General features: G+C 37.4%; 1 protein-coding gene across 1 annotated transcript; it reads right to left on the minus strand.

The window, feature by feature from the left end:
• Positions 1-3,740: 3,740 nt before the first annotated feature.
• Positions 3,741-6,709, minus strand: LOC143565872 (protein NRT1/ PTR FAMILY 8.3-like). The gene is made up of 5 exons (XM_077052717.1): positions 6,648-6,709; positions 6,402-6,504; positions 6,073-6,290; positions 5,225-5,787; positions 3,741-4,619 (listed from the first exon to the last, which is right to left on the minus strand). Exons 1-5 carry the CDS (start codon positions 6,696-6,698, stop codon positions 3,833-3,835), a joined length of 1,722 nt encoding a protein of 573 aa, XP_076908832.1. The 5' UTR covers positions 6,699-6,709; the 3' UTR covers positions 3,741-3,832.
• Positions 6,710-22,122: the final 15,413 nt, after the last annotated feature.

Below are 22,122 nucleotides of genomic sequence, written 5' to 3' on the forward strand. Positions count from 1 at the left end.
AGTTTCTTATTTCACGTGAGTACATTTCATCCCCCATTTTCTTTTTATACTTTGGGGGGTAACATGCATACTTATTCAAAACAAGAATGATTTATAACACTCTATCCTCAAACCACAAACTCTAGGGTGTATGATACTTAGAATACTTGCTCTATTGTGTGTTATATGTTTCATATGCTCTACGTGCATGAGTGTTTATTTTTATGTTGTTGTGGAGCCTCAATAAGTATGATCATACGCACCCCTAACTACTTTAGCCTTGTGCTAGTAGAATAGGGCCTCAATATCCGAGTATGTCGGTTGTTACCGATTAGAACGGATCCTCATTTACTTATGATTTATATACCGCAATTTTTGCTTTAATTTATAGTCTCACATACGTTTGTGGATTTCGCCTCATATTATATATACTCAAAACTATGAAATTGCTCACCAACATTCATGTTGACAAATATTATTTTATGCATTGTTACAGGTTAATTATTGGTTGATTGGAGTTTGAAGATGCTATCTTATTTGAGACCGTTTAGGTTATTAGAAGAATGAACAATTAAATTCTTATATTTGGTGTTATTTGTATGAACAAGATGTGTACTTTTGGTGATTGAATGAAATGAGTTGTTTAAATATTGTCACTTTAATAATGTCTTGTGTTCATGGGCGATCCGTTGAACCCCGACATGTTCCGCCGCTTTTGGTCGGGGTGTGACATTATCAAACATGATCACACAATTAAGGCCAACATTCACCCCCCTAATTGTTGATCCAAGTTTGAGTCTTCTTCACTTGGTCTTGATTCTTCTTGTCTTGCATTTTCTTCATTCCAATGGTTTTGTATATGGTCTTCCTTCCTTGAACATCTTCCTCACTTTCCTTGCGAACACCTTGTGCAACCCTCGACCAAAACGCTTTCTGATCGGATTCCCTTCAGCCTCATGCCGAACTTCAGTTCTCCCTGGTTAGATTGCATATAGAAGTACTACCTGCCATCGATTAACGACCGAACGCCACTCGGTCACCCTCGAACCATTGACTTTCTGTGTTTCTAATACCTTTGGATTCAAATAGGCCCTTTGGACGCCTCCTGCGTGATTAGGGAAAAACACTGGAATTCCAACCACCATTAATGATGATCTATTTCCCAAACCTAAATTCAAAACATATCCCTTGCACATCAATACCCGCAGCCTCCTACCGCTTTTGATGTTGCCACATCGTTGTCACTTCCTGACCGCCATCGATGACCATCGAGTAAACCCTTGCCTACTCTGAAACGATTCCAACGAACGAACCACTGTCGTTCTTACCATCGCTACATCCTTTTCTCCATATCACACTGCAGCAGACACCACAAGTCACACCCGACTCGTTAAACCTTGAACCGATTATAACCATCACCGAACTATCACAACCATCCTCTTCTTCTTTATTGTTTCGCCCTTACACCAAAATTGTTTGATGTACAAGTCTCGCAGTGAACCTCGCCACTCGATTTTTGGTTCCTCTAAGAACCCCAGTAACCGCCACTGAGTTCTTGATTGATGATTGAATACAATGATCTTGATCTTTTGAACCTTCTAATCTTTCCCAAACTTAACATTCCGGTAACCGATCTTTCCTCTTGAACCCTCATGACTTTTTTCCGCGGCATAGGAAACACCCGGGCCCTTCCTCGTGATCTCTTCCATTGTCATGCCCACTTAACTCTTGAAAGAATCCTTGTAACCATCAACCGAATCTCATCATGCTTGAACATTCTTCGGCCTACCGCCAAACCTTGGCCCCGCCGATCTCTTAACACCACCGGACTTTACACTATGGAAACTTCATATTGATTAGAAACACCATCTGGCTCTAATACCAATGTAGGACCCAGGAGATCACGAACATAACTAAGAAGAAGAATAACAAGGGATGAAACCTAAAACACAAACCTTATTGATCGAACAAGAAACGAACTTTATTACACGAACAACGTTGTTACAAGACACTTACATCGAACATCTATTTATAGGCATCATCATGGCGGTTAATTAACCACCTCTGGAGGTTATATAACTACCTGGTAGTTATATAACTGCCAATAACCATTTAATATTTACATCAAGACCCCCTAACTTACAAATGTTGCATACAGCACCCTAAACTATACTTTGTACTAATTACAAAATTTCCCCGCAACATTTTATCAAACTTGATCACACGATTAAGGCCAATAAACCTAAACTATTAAAATTCTATAACCAAACTAAACTTAACATTAATCAAAACCTATTAACAAGATTTATAAGTTAATCCTAAAATAGAAAATAATAATTATTGTAATGTAAGAAATTGAACCTAAACAAGATATAGTTTATGTATTGAGGTTAAATAGACTAAGAAGTTAACCTTGTGGATAGATAATGGACAAGAAAGGGGGTTGCGGCGGAGGTGAAGGCAGGGTGGAAGAGCCGCGGAGGAGAGCTGCGGTGGAGGAAAGAGGGTACCGGAGGTGGAGGTGGAGGAGGAGGGGCGACGGCCGGAGGTGCTAGGTGGCTGCTGGAGGTGGAGGAGGAACAACACCAGAGGTGAAGGTGGAGGGGCGGCAGCCAGAGGTGGGGGTGGGGTGGGAAGGGGGTGACGGGAAGGGTGGGTTGAAGAGAAAGGGGCTAGGGTTTTGAGATAAATGATTATGAAAGAGTAAAGATCTGATTGTGTGAAAGATGTTTAAAAGATTTGAGAAGTGAGTGGTTCATGTCTACGCGAGGAAGAGGGCGCATACCTTTTTTAATGAATTGTTTTTTGAAAAACAAACAATCTGCAAACCTCAATATTTGCGCGTGGTCTGCACGGCACAGACAAAAGAGACAAGGAAGATATTTTGTAAAAAAACAAACACCCCCTTAGATAGTTGAGCTATTACACATTTAGTCCATGTTCTATTACAGGTTTACAATTAAGTCCATAAACTATTTTACTATGTAACAAAACATACAAGTAAGAATGCACTAATTTACCTTAAGAATGTACTAGTAAATTTACTAAAGACGACTTCAAGTCTACATACAGTGTAGACATATATCTAGTAAATTTTCTGAAGTATACACCAAAGGAGGATCATCTATACATTAAAAAATATAAATAGCCAGCCACAAGTAATATATACATCGTATACTTAAGTATGATCAACATTCGCAAAGAATACACACAACTTATAATCAGAACCAACTTTACACTTATAATAAATACAATAAATCAACACCCTAGCATAATTAAAGAGGAACGTTAACATACAAATGAAATTAACAAGCTAACTATGAAAATCAAGTAGTGTAATTATATAATTATATCAGAGTATAATTACACTATGATGTAATTACAGTGTACAATAATTACTCTATGTTATGTATATTATCACTACTTTAGCAAATTAATTTAGTGTATTTGATCCAAACCCTATAATTAATTACACATCATCATCATCGTACTTAGTATATCTCACCAATAACCAAGCTATGGTAGAGTCTGAGAAGGGTAAGATGTAGACAGCCTTACCCCTACCCCATAGGGATAGAGAAGCTGCTTCCGATAAGACCCCCGGCTCGAATAATGAACCAACAATAATGAACCACCTCTCATTTAACAATAACGAACCACCCTATAATTAATTACACATATCCAACAATAACGAACCACCTCTCATTTAAACAGTAGGCAAATCTAAATTCCAAGTGGTTCAACAAAGGGCTCATACTAAATAAATATTTAACCACTGAATTCATAGCATGTTTAAAGTAACAATAATACAGAAACAACATGGTTGCTTGCATAGAAGGGTAAAGAATAAAAGCTAAGAAGGCGCTTTTGACTTGTACAACTTAGCACAAATGATGTAGACCACCATATTCAAGAAACTAAGCCCAGCCAAAAGCCAGAAAAACCGATCGAGATGACCCTGATTCAAGTTATCAGGTATCCACCCGAGCTGCCCACCACGGGTCGTGAGAGACGTCACCACCGTCAATATAAACGAACTCAAATAATTCCCTAACGAAGTCGTGAGTAAAGAAAGTGCACTGCACAGGCTGCGCATAGCATCGGGTGAATGATCATAAAAAAACTCAAGCTGCCCAATAAAGGTAAACACTTCAGCAGCACCCAACAAGAAATACTGAGGTATCTGCCAAAGGATACTAATCGGCACAGGGGTATTTTGGTCAATTAAACCCAGTGACCTTGCGATATCAAACATGCAAAGAATAGACAGAAACAAACCGATCCCCATTCGTTGAAGCTCAGTAAAACCTCGTTCTTGATTTGTGAACTTTCTTGCAATCGGGACGAGAATCCAGTCATAAACGGGCACCCAAAAGATGACACTGATGACATCAAAAGTTGACAGTGAAGCAGCGGGTATTGTGAATGACCCGATTGTGGTGTCCATCATCATCCCTTGTTCTACAAACATGGTTGACATTTGGGCATAAACAGCTGCAAAAACAATCCCCGTTGCCCAGATTGGAAACATTCTAATCAAGATTTTGAGTTCTTCCACTTGTGTCACCGTGCACAATCTCCACGGATCGTCGTCATCATTCCCACTGCCGTTTTCAATAACAGCAGCTTTATCCAAGAACCTAATCAACATAATCAAATAATTACTATTATTATTATTTGAGAAAATTGCACAAATGGTCTCTGTGGTTGACCATATTACAGTTTGGTCTGAAAATTTAAAATTTGCAAACTTATTCATACATTTGTGAGGAGATTGCACATTTAATCTCTACCGTTAATCCCATTTAGTTTTTAACGGAAAACTGAGGATATATTTGTGATTTATCAGTATTTTCTATTATTTGTTAAAAACACAGTATCTAAAGATGGGGATCTAAGCAGATCTAAAAATGTGATGATGTTCAGTGCCAAATTGAATGTTTGGTTCAAAAACCAAAGGTGATGAAGTTGACGCTAGGAATTTTGACGTTTAAAAGACTATTTTATTAGTGTTTCAAATTCGAAAAGACACAATTAACCCCACATAAACAACGTGTGACATCACTTTTCTGTTAAAAACTGGGATTAAGGGTGGGGACAAAACGTGCAACTCTCTCCAAATGTTTGGGCCAACTTTGCAAATTTTAAAATATAGGGACTGAACTTGCAATATAGTCAAACAACAGGGACCATTTGTGCAATTTTTAAAAAAAAAACTAATTACTGAGGTTAGAAAATTAGTTACCTGAGTTCATCTGTATGAACGAGTTTGCGGCTTCCCTTGATTGCAGAGAGCTTATCAGGAGTTTCATACAGAACAGTGCTGTCAACAGGAAGTGGTAGATTCCGTTTACGAAAAGATGCAACTAAAACTTGACACATTCGTGTAATAGGGCTTCCACCGGGTTTCTGAAACCGGTAAAGAGGAGTTCCAAAAAAGAAACTGATAATAGCGAAACCCATGAATAAAGCAGGGATGCCAAAGCCTAGGCCCCACCCCTTGTTGTCCTGAATCCAAACTATTAATGAACTTGAAACCAATGCACCAATGTTGATGGAGAAATAAAACCAATTGAAGAAGGATCCTTTTGATACTCTTTCCTTTGAATCCGTGTCATCAAACTGATCAGCCCCGAAAGAGGAAACACATGGTTTGATCCCTCCGGTCCCGAGTGCAATAAGATATAGCCCGGAGAAGAAAACCGCATACTGGCTAGGTGTAGCTGAAGGGCAATTGTTACCAAGACCTACGCACTCAGCAGGCTTCAGGGACGGAACGGATGCTGATAGGGTTAATGTGCACATTCCCTAGGAAAAACAACAAGATTGTAAGAATCGCTAAGAGCATCCACAACAAGGAGGCACAAAAACCCACCAAAAAACATGCCTAGTCAGTTTCCACATTATTAAAACATTAACGCTCAAAACCCACCCAATAAGGAATCCTAAAAACGTTGCCACATCATCACCTCCTTTTACCTTTAAGGAAATTATTATTATATATTTTTCATTCACTACCTTCCCACAAAATGGATGACAAGCCTAAAAAACTCCATACTGTGAAGTATGTATGATTAAGGTAAGGAAAGTTACAATGAAGTAGATGGTGGAGAAGGCAGCAATAGTCCAATATCTTCCAAAATAGGCATCTGCTAAAACGGCCCCGATAAGGGGAGTGAGGTAACATGTGCCTTGCCAGGTGGTGACATTTCTGGCAGCCGCAGCGTTCCCTTGATGCAGCTTTTTGGTGAGGTAACTGACGAGGTTGGTAGATATGCCATAATAAGCAAGCCTCTCGCAACACTCATTCCCTAACAGAATGTATGTATGTTTGTTAATAAGCTGTATGTATGTATGTATGTTTGTTAATAAGCTGTTTGTTTGTTTGTTTGTTAACAAGTGAATTAATAATAAATGAATACCAAGGATAAAAGGACATGCTCTCCAGTTTCCAGTATTGCTTTTTAAAACGCGTCTTCCCTTGATATCTACTGAACCATCTCCCGTGTACAGGCTGTCCTCAGTCTACGCACAAGTCATTGTTTTATTTTTAGTTTACGATGATCGATCAGCGACATAAACATAAACATAATAAAGAAATCATCATGTATGTATTTGTGATTCCAGTTTGTTGAAACCCTAATACCTAAATATGAAATTGAATTTACCTGTACAAGTCTACCTTCTAATAGCAATCTTTCCTCGTCATGACGCCCCATTCCAAATTGAAATTGGTTTCTATTCTATTATTGTTGTATATAGAGAAAGGGATCCCACCTTGGTTTTCGCACTAATCGGATATGATAAGATCAACCAAAAGACAACACTCGGCCACTCTGCCTTCAATTCAACGTATATTTTATTTGTTTCAGTCCCATCATATATATGTTTCCGTGACGAATTATTATTATTGATTATTGTTACGAACCTCGTTCGTTAATCAAATGGTTCAAGAAAATAGAAAGAAACCAGATAGAAACTAGAGACTTTTGAAAGAGATTTGGTTGATCAAACCATAATATTTTTCATTCATGATCTTCATACTAAACATAAACTCCTTAAATAGGATTACAAGAACAAGAAAATAGGAACTAACCATAAACGTGAGATAGTGGTTCAAACTAACCACCCACTACATGCAAAATTAATAAAAATAAATAATTAAAACATAAACTAATAAAGGTACATAACAATTATTAGAGCACTCCTGGTTGGGGACGAATGCACAAAATTTTTTAGCAGTTGATTCGCTATCGCTATATAATAACTTATTTTGGTTAGGTTCAGGTCAAGTCATATTAGAAAACATAATCAAACTAAGTTTGATATAATTAACAGAAATACGTTAACATTATTGCAATCACTAACGAAATCATAAACTTGTAACCGGGTGATCGTGGTGTATATTTCTTTTTTTAGAATTACAGTTTAGTAATAAATCTTTACCGATGCAAAAGAGATAAATGAGTCATAACATAAAAAGTTGTATAAAATATAAACTAATCACTTTTAAGATAAGTTAAATACATTAAAAGGTTGTTTGGCAATCGTTGAATCATTAAGTGTTGAACGATAAAGAGGTCTGAATGGTTAAGAGAGTCTCAGCCAGTAAGTCTGTTTGGTTTTAACCGTACAAAATAACTATCTTACCATCTAAACTATTTTATACTGAATGAAATGTATCTGTTTATTTAGAACTTCGAATGATAAATAAGTATAAAAAGTAAATACAAAACATCATAGAAAATCCAAATTACACATTTCAAAATCCATGGAAGCATATTAAAATCCAAATAGAAGTTAGTACTTCGCATACAAAATTAATTTTTTTAATTTTAAATTAGTTGAGTAGCTATTTCGTCATGCAAGGTATATACTCAATTAGGGGTGTCCAAAATACCCGAACCCGATTAACCCGACCCTACCCGAACCCGAATAAGCAAATTCGGGTCGGGTTAATAAGGTCAAAAAGTTTTAATCGGGTTATTCGGATTAACCCGAATTGTTAATAGGGTCGGGTTTCGGGTTCATTTTTGGAAAAAATCCGGGTTTCGGGTTAACCCGAATAACCCGATTAGTGGTGATACTTAACTTTAAATACAATGATAAAAGGGGAAATAAGCACTCTAAAGGCAATATGTAAGCTTTATAGAGGAGTTAATTGTTATGTTTGTTCATGAACCGTTCGGCGGAAAATTCATTTATGTTGCGTTCCTTTAATTAAACGAACGAACATGAACACATGTTTCACTCGTTCATCTATGTTCGTGAACGTTCATTTATGATCATTCATTTAAGTTTGTTTACGTTCGTTCATGTTCGTTTACATATTAATAGAAAAATATTAAATATTATTCGCATATAGAAATGATATCTGTGACATTCATGACAAAACGAGGTACACTATATTCATTACGTAACAAGTAAACGATAAATCGGTTAATTCGTAGTGCTTAAACGAGTAACCGACCGATACTAATTATGACCCGTATACATACTGAGGGGTCATATACGAGTTATATATATGTTATAGAGGCTAACATATTGATATTTAGGCCTTAGTACGTTTAAAACTCTTTAAACGAAAAAGGTTTCGTTTATCGATACGCTATAAGCTTAAACGCAATCGTTAATATCAAAACAAGCATTGTAGCATCCGTTAAGCCGAAAAAGATTTATAAAACACTTATATGACATGTTCTAAGCGACCCGTGAAAATATTTTCGATTTTTACAGACATATAGTATGTTTTTATAATTTTACACAAAACTAGCCGAAAAAACACTCGTTTTCGCGCTGTTTGACGCACCCGATAAGTTTTTCGCGTCAAAAACTGAACCCGAACTAAATTTGGACTGGGCTTTTCGTGTTTGGGCCTTTAAAATCAGATTAATGGGTCAAATTGGGCCCAAGGGGGGCCAACCTTTCTTGCGGCCGCCAAAGTGGAAAAGCTCCCATGTTTACATTTTTTTTTATATAAATAAGATAGGAGATATTTGGGAGATATTTACAACAAAAAATCTGGATCCTTCCTTCTTCAATACAGAACTTCAAAGAAACCCTAGGTATGATTTCATAAAAGCTCGATTTTGATTCGTTTATACTCGTTTAATAGCATAAAAACATGTCTTGGCTAGTAAAAATCAAAGTTAACGGTGTAAAACTCTCAAAAATCATCCAAAAATATACTTTGGTGTTAATAAAAGTTTCAAACCAGGAACATATACTTTTTTGGTCAAAAACGCGGATTAGAACATGAATACAACGTTTTTACGGTTAGAAAGTTCGGTTTGAACCCAAAACCGAAACCCTAATTATCAAGGCTGCTACATGGATGATTTATGCTTGGTTTGATGTTATATGATATGTAGATATACTGAGTTTGCAACCCGAGACCCGGAGAATCGTTTAAACTAGCAAAATTCATCGAAAACCGACAAGGTAAACCCGTAACACTCGTTTAGGGGCTGTTTAGTATTAGGTTATGACGTGCTTGTTGTTAGCTTGTGAAAACTTGCAGGGACATTAGGGATCATATAAATGGGTCCCTGTTCAAATTTGGTAATTTTTCGATAAACGGAGAATATTTGGTGAATTTATTTCCGTTTATGAGCGTTTATTTGGGAAAAATAGCTAAACATGTTGAAAAATTCTGAAACTTGGTTTTGGAGTTTAATATGGGATGGTAAGATCACTGGTAAAGTTTGGGAATCATTGGAAATGCCTAAGTATGGTTTGTGCAATCATGGTTAAACCAAATTTTAACAGCCGAAAAACGCACAAAAAGGCATTTTGTCAAAAGAGTTAGGTTCTGGAAATTTTGCAGGGGCTATGTAATAACATTGAGGCCATTGGTAAAAATTATTGGATTTTTCGGAGGTCGTTTGATATAAACGGGCCATTTATTACACGATTATAACCTATTAAATGAATTTTTATAAATAAATAATTAATCATAAAATTTCTGGAAATATTTTTATAAAATTCTCCATGTCTTAATGTATTTTTACAAAAATTTACATAATTTATATATAAGTACATATTTAGTTATGATTAATCAAAGATTTAAATTATATTGTTTTAACGAAACCGGCAGTTTTGTGTTTAACGGACTGACTGGTATGTCAAAATGTCAAAAGTGGTCAAATATCATATTTTTGAATGATATTGATAAAAACGAACTTGTTACGAAAATTCCGGACAAATCGGGTGGATTGGGCGCGTTTTGTATAATCAAACCCGTGTGAAAACGGAAACGAAACCTGCGATCAAACCAGACACCGAAACCTTAAAATTCTTTCATAAATCAAATCATTTTATCAATCAATATATTTACTTAAGTTTATGTGATCTTACCTAATCCCGAAACGTATAAACGATCAACTGAGCTAGGCTCGGAAAACGGTGAAACTGAGGCAAATCCAGTTTTAAACATTTCATAGTATACAACGTCACAATCTAAGACTATGGTCATATTCTGAACCTAACAGCTATACCCAGATTATCTATACAGCCCGACTTAGCTTGAACACTGTACTAGTATTAACGATACAATACCGTTTATAGGAATCAGGCTATAAACGAGGCATCTGACTTATTGATACGTAATTTCTGTGCGAACTACAATAAGGTGAGTTTCACGACCCCCACTTTCTAAACTGTTTTACGAACTTTTGGGGTGGAAAGCATGTTTATACACGTTATCGATCTGAAAACGATTCGGGACATAATATATATCTGAACAATTATATATGAAAAGTCCCTACAAACATAATGATTGACTACGTGCTGATGAAAGATGATTATTATCGTTGACTGATATATTAAGTGGAGATAATACGAATTTGCAAAACATAATGAAATTACACGTGACAGCAGGTTTATACAAACATGTTATGTAATGTTAAACATAACTAATTTTGGAGATAACGTGGTCTGTGATGATTATGGGGCTATTGTGGGCGGAAAGGGGGCCACAATAGTAATAAACTAAAGTTGAGTATGGCCTATGAGCCAAGTTCTGCTGCAACTTATAAACTAAAGTTGAGTATGGCTTATGAGCCAAGTTCTGCTGCAACTTATAAACAAAAGTTGAGTATGGCTTATGAGCCAAGTTCTGCTGCAACTTATAAACAAAAGTTGAGTATGGCCTGTGAGCCAAGTTCTGCTGCAACTTATTAAACGAACTAACTTGATTATGACATGAATGTTAAGAACATAATGTGATTATGCGTATTGTGGGTGGACGGGGAGCCACAGTATTTGGTGATACGTGATAAATACTATATGTGTATATGTGTCTATATACATGCTACGTGATTAGCCGTAGGAAATACTATGTGTAGAATATATTAATTAATTGCGTGTATACTATATAATGTTTGAGTTTACGTGGAATCATCGTGGGTGGAAGGGGGGACCACAGTGGTTGATGTTAACACGGAACCGTTATGGGCGGAAGGGGGGCCACAGAGGTTGGTTAAACACGAAAATTGGAAACAGGTAGTAAGAACAAACAATCACGATTTTCCTGAAATTTCGAATTTATATTATAAACTTACCTGTGTGCATATGCACACACAAGGATATGGCTGTATATATTCATACAAGTGCATATTTTTACGTACGCGCGTACATACAAACTATGACTGTGTGGTACGCAGAACTGATTTCGTTAAACTTATGAAACTCACCAACTATTCGTAGTTGACCTATTTTAACATGCTTTTCAGGTAATCAGATATGAGAAGTCATTTTCTGTGCGTTACGTGTCTGATTGGTGATTGATGTCATGGGCATTTGAGTTAGAAGTAAAATAGAAGAACCGGTTTGATTGTATCACCTAGTTTGTAAAAGATGTTAGAACGATATAATATATTGTAAATTAGTTAGTAATGTTTCTTTATGAACAATGTATTTGATACCAGTTGTATCTGTTGCATTTCCGTTTTACGCTTCCGCAATTCGCTTAACGGGGTGTGACAATATCACTCTGATATGTTTTATATTTGTTTGTTTGTGTTTATTTAAATACGTTCATTTATGTTCCTTTATGTATGTTTGTGTTAGTTAATGTATGTACATATATGTTCTTTCATGTTCGTTTATCTTTGTTTAATTATGTTCGTGAACTTTTCATTTAGATTTTAAATGAATGAACATAAACGAACACGAACATGTTTAGTTTTTAATTAACGAACATGAACACAAATATATGTTCGATTAAGTGTCTGTGTTCGTTAATCGTTAAATGAAAAAAAAAACACAGACATGCCTTTGTTCATGTCCGTTCGTTTCATTTACGTGCCTATAGATGTATTTATAAGATAATTACTTGTAAAAGAAATTAAAAATTTAGTGGAATGAAAAATTTTGCAACATACAAGTTACAAACACAAAAAACAACTTAAAATTATAAAGTAACATGGTTAACCCAAAACCCGAATAACCCGAACCCGACTAACCCGAACCTTAATAGGGTCAGGTTGCAGGTTAAATATTTTTTAAGGAAAACCCGACCCGATTAACCAGAAAACCCGATCGGGTTGACCCGATTAACACCCTTATACTCAATGCCTTGTGAACCCCATTCTATGTCGTGAACGAAATGGACATCACTTTCTCCACCTTGTATATCAGAAAAGATAGTTTTCTCATCGTAGTCCATAAATAACTGACATGAATATTGCATTTCCTTATAAAATTACGGATAGCGAAAACGGATTGTTGATATTCATCCACTAAAATCAGTTAATTACTCGTTAAGAGAGTGTGCAACATAACCTATTTTAAACAAATCATGGGTGATTATTGTTTTGGTCAAAAATTACCTAAGTAGTTTAGTGATCTAACTTTGTAAGTGAGGTAGCGTGTTCTTCACAATATTGCGAGTGTGTGTATAAATCAGTAAATGACAGAGCGATTTAGCGAGGAAAAAACCCTTGAGCCTTAATAGGATCTCCGGAAAAAAACCTTGGGAGGGGAAAACTATCCGCCTGCCTCAATTTTTTAATAAGAAAAAGGTGTTACAACTCAAGAACTAGTGATGAACAAGTCTAGAATACAGAGAGTGCTAGTGTAGTGTGAGTAGTTGTAAGTGTCCTATGTTGTTCATCATAGCCTCATTATATAGTAAAAAAGATTATGTAAACAATAAAAGCTATTAACTATGTCTTCAACAGTGTCGTTGGACCAAGTCTGCTTTGTCTCCACGCCATGTTTGATCAAATAACGAGCTACTAGCCGTTGGTAGAAATTAATGGCTGTTTCAGCTGAGATAATTTCAAAATCCTAACCGACAGCAAGGATCTCAACATTTAATGTGTTTTTCAACGCAATCATTAGTCTTGGCGGTTACAAGACTTATTCTAAAGGTTTGACCAAGCATTTAATGAACTTCTATTGTCAATTAAGTCTTCAGTGACGACCTGCAAAATTATAGCCGTTAATGAACAAAATAATATGTTCAGGATACCAAACATGTTTGGGATCCTGCTGGCAAGATATTGAGACTCAGGATTCTTAAGCAAGTTTTTGGCCTACAACAATTGTCCCCAAAATATAACAAGTGTGGCCCACGTTGCAACGGTTATACTTTCTTCGGCTTTCAATGTAACCAATGGATCGTGGTGCAATTTTCCAAACGCTTCAATTGCCATTTCTTCAGTCTAGAGTACGATTGCCTATGATGGTTCGTCTTCTATCCTTGTTTGTTCTCAATCTCCTTTATCACAAGATTCAAAGTATTCTACTTTTTTCTTGCACTCTTAGGATTTTTTCATAAATATGACAAGATCGGCTTCTTTTTTCATTGAGAATTCTTCGGGCGGGTTCGCTTGATTAAGATTTCCTTGCTTCTCTGTTAGCCGACACACACTTTTTTCTATTGGTCTTTCTTATCCTTTTTCTTCTTTTATCGCTGGTCAATTTATCCTGACATGAAACATAAAGATGATGGAAACTATTAATTTTTGTTCGTAAAGAGGGATTTTTCCCAATAGTGAAAGGCTTCCTTTTCTATGGGTTAACAAGGACATAAATTAAAAAAAAATTATTAGACTAAAATTTTAGTTGACACTTATATAGCTTCAAATTTGCAGAAACTTGCTCCTCCCATTGGTGAAGCACTTTAATAGGATCTTGGATTTGTTAAGGATCCCCAAAGCTAAACAAACTTTCCTATTTGGAAGCCATTGTATATTCCGTTACCAGCCAAACTTTCGAGAATATGTCTGGTAAGGATCTTTTTGTTACCTGCTTTATTTGAAAATTATTCCTGATTTTTAATCGACGACTTGCTTTTCAGCTACTGATCTTGGGTTAGGTGATCTTGAGAGTTTTATTGAGAAGAAGGGTGAATTAGTTGCTAAGAGTTAGAAGCTTTCCATTATTTTCTTTAAATCCAAATCTTCCTTTTTTCACAAGAGAGAAACGTCGGGATCTTTTAATACTTTAGTAATGCCAAGCCACTCCTCCTTCAGGTGAGTATCCAAAAATATTTTTGTATACCAATATAGCATAATATTTTGTTTTCATACATGTGGTCAGTGTTGTAAAAATCATGACTAGGCACCAATTAATCCCCGATTAACTGCTAGTCCCCACTTCACTGCTTAATTGGGCTAGCCAGCTAATTAATCGGTCAACGGTTAGATCCGATGAAAATCGGCTGTTTTCGGCGAGATCCTGACCAAACTCAGTGGTTTCCAGTGGGATTCCGTCTAAAATCAACGGTTTCCGGCGAGTTTGCAACAAAAAGTAGCGGTTTCCAGCGAGATTCCATCCAATTTCCGTCCAAAATATGTTTGTGTATGTATAAAATTAAAATTACTTATAAAAATGTGTGTGTGTATGTATAAAACATAAAAATATACATTAAAGTCCGATCGGATTAATCGCTAGTCCCCATCCCACCGCCCGACTACCGACTAACGATTTTTGCAATAGTTCCTGTGATGCGGATTTTGGATCATCTTGCTAGTTTTCATTGCAAGATTACTCAAGGTCTTCAAAATAGGATTGATGATTCACGATAACTTGCTGCCACCAGGAACAGACTTATGGATGAATTGTGCAGGGAACTTGCTCGGGTAAAGGAAGAGTGTGAAAGTCTCAGAGCAAGTCATGTTAAGGAGATGAAGGCTTATAGAGATAATTTGAAGGTCCATGATGTGCTTGCTATATGCCAAGCTAAAAACAAGATGGCAGATCAAGCCCTTAATGTCGGTTTTGATAAGAGCTCCTGGGATATTAAAGGTTGACGTGCTAGGGCCGTGGAGCTGGAGGCTGAGAAGAACGAGGATTTTGGGCATGGTGAGGGTAAGGCTGGAGGTGAAGCTGATGGGGAGGATAAAGTGGAGCTAGCTATGATGGTATTCGGATTTAATGGATATTAAAGACAAGGCCCGATCCTCCTTTTGTTAATGGTTGCAAACAATTTATTTTACATGTTTCGATGATGAATGAATTAATAATTATTTTAAAACAATAAAAGGCATTGGCGGAGGGATCCTGAGTTTCAGGACGAAGCCCTAGTCGTTCTTATCTCATTAGGAAAACTTCGATATCCTTGATGGAGGGATCCTGGCTTTCAGGATAAAGTCAAGAGTATCGATTTTGGTTTATAAAATAACTATCGTTTGGCATTATCTATGTATACTGATTTTATATCCACAAAAGTGTTGTAAAATAATTTATGAGAAAGAGGTTTTATAAAAAATATTTGAGTGACCAAAAATAAAGTTTTAATCAAAAACCACTTGTGAAAATAGGATCGTTATATTATCATTAGAATCTTGGTGAAAACAAACTTAAAGAAAATAGTTTTTGAGAAATATTTTAGCATGATATCCTTTGAGAATTACGTATTATAACAAGGTGATCTTGGGGATCCCTAGTAACAACTTTTGGAAAAATAAAGCTATGCTTTTAGGTTAGCTTCTTTAGGATCAACATATAAGTGACAATTATTTTTAGTTTCCAACACGTAAGTGTCAAATGCTGGGGACAAGCCCGAAGATACTGGGGATAAGCCTGAAGGTACTGGGGACAAGCCCGTTTACATGAGTGACATGAAAATGTCAAAGTTGTTGTTATATACTTGGGATTAGCCACGGTTTTAACATGAAATTGTTAAGCCTTTGATAAACTTGGGTCCAACCACAGTTGAATAACATGAAGATGTTATGCCCTTGATAATTATACTTAAGAATCCAATATATAGCCAATAATAATGAAATTGTCAGCCATTATTACATGGAATGGTCCCACCATCATATACTACACATGGATGCGTGCACTCTTGGCGAAGTGTAGAAACCCTAGATAACTGAAAGGTGAAAACCTTTAATCCGTAGAGGGAGTTTGAATCCCCAAGCTTAGAGAGGTTGCCAAACCCCTAGGAATGCATTTACTTTCATTATCGGGATCCTGATATCCTGCAAAACACTTGAACCTTTATGCAAGTGGGTGTTAGCTTTACTAACACCCCTCTGATGCTTAAGTCAGTAATGGGATTCAAATGATAAAGAATAAAATAAATATTGAACAAGTAGGGTTAGAATGCATACCATACCAAGTTAGAAATGACATTCTAACTTACATGAAGTAGACTTTGAGATGTACATCATTCCAGGATCTTGGCATGATCCTACCATCTAAGGTGTCCAATTGGTATGGTCCCCTACCAGCTTCGGAATTGATCAAGTAAGGCCCTTCCCATTTAGGTGCCAACTTTTCATCACTAGGATTGGTTGTGTTTTGGAATGCTTTTCTCAGTACTATATGTCCTACTTGAAATCTTCTTATTCTGAAATTCTTTTTATATGACTTGGATATTCTTTGTTGATATGCTGCAATACCGAATTTTGCTGAATCTCTGAGTTCGTCGATTGTATCGAGATTATTGGCGATATTTTAATCATTTGTCTTGGTATTTTGGAGGCAAGATCTTGAAGTACTTCTATCTGCCCATAACACCATCTCCGTCGAGATAACTTCTTCAGTTCCAAACACTAGAGAGAAAGGAGTCTGACTAGTAGAATTCTTTGAAGCAGTTCTAACTACCCATAACACAAATGGAAGTTCTTCTGCCATTTTCCTTTCTTTGTCCCAAGTTTCTTTTTCAAGTTATTGATGATGATCTTGTTTGATGATTCTGCTCGACCATTGGCTTAAGGATGCGCCAGTTTTGAAGTTATCATTTTTATTCCCTAGCCGGCACAAAAGCCAATAGTACTTTTACCAATGAACTAAGAACCATTATTACATTCTATTTCTGCCCGAATTCCGAATCTTGTTAAGATATTACACTTAATGAGGGAAATTATTTCTTTTTCTCTGACTTAAACAAATGCTTCTGGTTCAATACATATGGAAAAATAGTCTGTCCTTGCTAACATGAATACTTTTCCTTCTGGAGCCTTTGGTAGTTTTCCTACTATATTCGTTCCCCACTTCATGAAAGGCCATGGCGAGATAATTGGGTAAATGGGATCTGGTGGTTGGTGCAGGATGTTGCTATGTCTTTGGCATTCATCACACTTTTGAGCATAAGTCATTGCGTCTTTCCTCTTAGTTGGCCAATAGTAACAAGTTCTGAGGATTTTGGAGAACAAAGATTTGCCCCCAATGTGATTCCCACAATCACCTTCGTGGATATCCTTCAATACATCTTGGGCTTCAGGTTCCTCCAAGCATCTTTAGTATGGACCTGCAATAGATTTCCTGTACATAACATTATGTAAAAGAATAAACCGAGACACCTTCATACAAAAAGCCTTGGGACTTTCATCTTTAGGAATCTCGTTGTCTTGTAAATATCCCCTGATGGGTAGTGTCCAGGATCCCTGGTTAGCTTCAAAATCCTGATCTTCATTGCTTTCTGTATTCAATACTTCGCTTCCATTTGTTTAAGCATATCTATGTTCGGATTCTAGATATGGATAACCGGAATTTGCATATCTGTGGGGATCCTGAAAGCGAAACCAAGATTTGCTAAGGCATCTGCCTCAGCATTTTCTTCTCTAGGTACCTGTTCAATGACAAAATATTCGAAAGTTTCATTCCCAAAATATTGGATTAGCCTTTCACTTTTGGTTGCGTAGGAGCTGTTAAAGTGGTTAGCTAATAACAAAGAATCAAAAAAACGTCTAATTCTCATATCCATAGATACTGGAAGACCAATAATTAAAACTTCATACTCAGCTTCATTGTTGGTGGCTTGGGAATCATATCTCATTGCCTAGGGTATCATATCCCCCTGTAGCGATTTCAGGATGATTCCCAGGCCTGTCCCCCTGACATTTGAGGATCCCTCAGTAAATAATATCCATATCTCCTTATCCTTAACTAGTTTTTGCACCTCAAGGTCAACCTCTAGTTTGATATCACTACTGAAATTAGCCACAAAGTCTGCTAGAGCCTGGGATTTAATTGATGTTATGAGCTCATACAAAAGATCAAAGTCACTCAATTTTACAGACCATTTAGCCATTCTACCAGACAATTCGGGTTTTCTTAAAACATTTTTGTAGGATAATTGGTTTTAACATGAATCGCGTGAGTTTCAAAATAATGCTTTAACTCGGTAAAAGCCATTATTGAAGCTAAAATTAATTTTTCTAAATGAGAATATCTGGTTTCAGCATCAAGCAAAATTTTACTTACATAGTAGATAGGATGCTATTCACCTTCATGATCCTTAACTAATACAACACTTACTGTATTTTAGGATACTGCCAAATATAAGAACAATGGTTCACCATCTTTGGGTTTCATGAGTAGTGGTGCTGATGAGAGGTACTTTTTCAAGTCTTCTAATGCCTTGTCATTTGTCTTTCCCACTCGATTTTTTTTTATTATTTTTAAGGATATCTGTAAGGCCCCGTTACCGGTAACCCTACTTTCGTGTTGGATTTACTCATAAACACAGTTCTAAATATCAGAGTTAATTAAAACATTTACGCGGAATATAAAACTTTCATAAAACATTACAATATTTCATAACTTGTCTCAAAACATCCTTTGTCTTTCACATTAAAACATTAAAATTAAAACATCATAAGTCTTCAGATGCCAGACTCTTGTTCAGTGCCATGTGTCTCCTCAAGCGAGCTGCCTCATCCTACTCACCTGCGTGCATACTAAAAGTCAGCTACGCTGAATGAGTTCTAGATAATCACATAGTCATACCATTCACATAACATTATATTCTTTCATTCATACTTTCATACTTTCATACTTCCTTACTTTATTACTTTCATGCTTTCTTTTGTATTAACTTACTTTCATATCTTACGTTATAAAGAGCATTACGCCCTACATTCCTCGAGTATTATTAGGGCTCGGTACCCTCCTTCCTCGAGTATTATTAGGGCTCGGTACCCTCCTTCCTCGAGTATTATTAGGGCTCGGTACCCTCCTTCCTCGAGTATTATTAGGGCTCGGTTTCCCTCTTTCCACGAGTATTATTAGGGCTCGGTTTCCCTCTTTCCTCGAATATTAGTAGGGTTCGGTTCCCTAGTTCTCGAATATTAGTAGGGTTCGATTCCCTCTTCGTTACCATACAACCATACATCGTACCTCGAGTATTATTAGGGCTCGGTACCCTTTTCGTAACCATACAACCATCCCTTCCTTCTTTTATTAACTTTATCACATTCATACACATAAGCATACATATCATACTTACTTAACTTAGCGTTACAACCTGACAGTACGTGCAATATCCGAAGATCGTTCACGTACCATCAAGCAATCATTCATACATTTCACATTATCCACATAAGGCATACACTTATCTCTTAGGATAAGTGTATTAACAAACATATTGAGTATGCACACAGCCCCGAAAACGTAACACATAAATGGGGCTAGAAACTCACCTGAACACGGTTACGTTCACCGTTAATCGTAATCCCTTTCTTCAGTTGTGCACGGCTGACTGTATAACAAGTATACGTATCAATTAACTATCACTTCTCATAATGTATCTCTATCTTTATGTGACCCACAACGAACGGGGGTCCGGGGGCAGCGCCCCTGGCAGCGGGGTCTAGGGGCGGCAGCCCCTAGCAGGGTCCAAGGGGCAGAGCCCCTGGCTGGGGTCTAGCTGCCAGGTCAGCTTGAAAAAATTTTATTTACATTAACTGTCTTAACACATTTTTCATTAGGTTTTTAATTTATTTTCTAATCGAACTTGGCTTTAGGCGAATTTAAACCTTAGGCGAACTTGGCTTTAGGCGAAGTTAAACCTTAGGCGAACTTAGCTTTAGGAGAAGTTAAACCTTAGGCGAACTTAGCTTTAGGCGAAGTTGTCATCAGGCGAACTTAGCTTTAGGCGAAGTTGTCATCAGGCGAACTTAGCTTTAGGCGAAGTTGTCATCAGGCGAACTTAGCTTTAGGCGAAGTTGTCATCAGGCGAACTTAGCTTTGCAGCGAAGTTAAACCGCAGGCGAACTTAGCTTTAGGCGAAGTTAAACCTCAGGCGAACTTAGCTTTAGGCGAAGTTAAACCTCAGGCGAACTTAGCTTTAGGCGAAGTTAAACCTCAGGCGAACTTAGCTTTAGGCGAAGTTAAACCTCAGGCGAACTTATCATCAGGCGAACTTAAACCTCAGGCGAACTTGTCATCAGGCGAACTTAGCTTGCAGGCGAAGTTCATCGCTTGAAGGCGAAGTTGCCCAGATGAAGGCGAAGTTGCCCAGATGAAGGCGAAGTTGCCCAGATGTCCGCTGTTTCGGTTTCTGATCAACATTTCGGGCGATTTTAACACCCTTGTTAAGGTTCAATACCACCCACTACACTTCCCGACCATTTTCGGTCGTTTATACACTAAAAGCTCGGATCTTTAAACTTCCAAGATCAAGAATCATACCTTTTTGAGCTTGTTTGGATCTCGTTTATCTTGGTATCACCACTAATCTTTCTCTCTTACCCGGACCTCGCTCGATCCTTCCTTCTTTCTCGGCCCGGCCGGCGGCGGTTTTGGGTGTGCTTGGTGTGTGTGTATGTGTGTGTTTAGGAGAGTGGGGGAAAATGAAGATATTTTGGGATTTTGGGGGTATTTATATCCCTGAAATCCCATTCTCATTTAACCCATCTCAATTAATCCAAGTCCAAGACCCGCTCCTTCCCCGACATTAATCAATTACGCGAAATCACTAAACATAACTTCCTTTATTCATCATTAAAATTTTAGGATGTTACAAGTCTTCCCCCCTTAAAGAGGTTTCGTCCCCGAAACCTAACTATTACATAAACAAACTAGGGTAAAACTTGCGCATCTCATCCTCGGCTTCCCAAGTAGCATCTGATCCCTTGCGGTGTTTCCATATTACTTTTACCAAAGGTATAATCTTGTGACGAAGCTGCTTCTCCTTGCGATCAACGATCTCTATCGGTTGCTCGATGTAGTTCAATTGTTCATCAACCTCAATGTCCATTAATGGCACGTGAGACGTGTCATCAGCTAGGCACTTCCTCAGATGAGAAACATGGAAGGTTGAATGAATTCCTTCTAACTCATCGAGTAAATCCAGTTTATAAGCTGCTTCACCCACACGTTTTACAACCTTGAACGGTCCAATGTACCTCGGACTCAACTTTCCTCTTTTCCTAAAACGGATAATCCCCTTCCAAGGCGATACCTTGAGCATCACATTGTCACCAACGTTAAACTCAATTGGTCGTCGCCGCTTATCTGCATAAGACTTTTGTCTGTCTTGCGCGGCTTTCATTCTTGCTTTGATCTGATCGAACTTTGAAGACGTTTCTTGAACCACTTCTAGGCTTCCCATTTCCTTCTGACCAATCTCACCCCAACACACTGGGGTTCTACATCGTCTACCGTACAGCATCTCAAACGGTGGCATACCAATACTTGAATGGTAACTGTTGTTATAGGAGAACTCTGCCAGATGCAGATGATCATCCCAACTTCCACCAAAATCTAAAACCCAAGCACGTAGCATATCCTCAAGGGTTTGGATCGTCCGTTCAGACTGTCCATCGGTTTGAGGATGATACGCCGTACCGATGTTCAACCTCGTCCCCATAGCTTCATGGAATTTCTTCCAGAACCTCGAAGTAAACCGTGTATCCCTATCAGACACGATCGATAACGGTACTCCATGCTTGGTTACCA

Source organism: Bidens hawaiensis, unplaced genomic scaffold (genome assembly GCF_021521415.1).
Source record: "Bidens hawaiensis isolate Kalapana, Puna unplaced genomic scaffold, B.hawaiensis_p1.1 tig00022556_1, whole genome shotgun sequence".
NCBI classification, from domain to species: Eukaryota; Viridiplantae; Streptophyta; class Magnoliopsida; order Asterales; family Asteraceae; genus Bidens; species Bidens hawaiensis.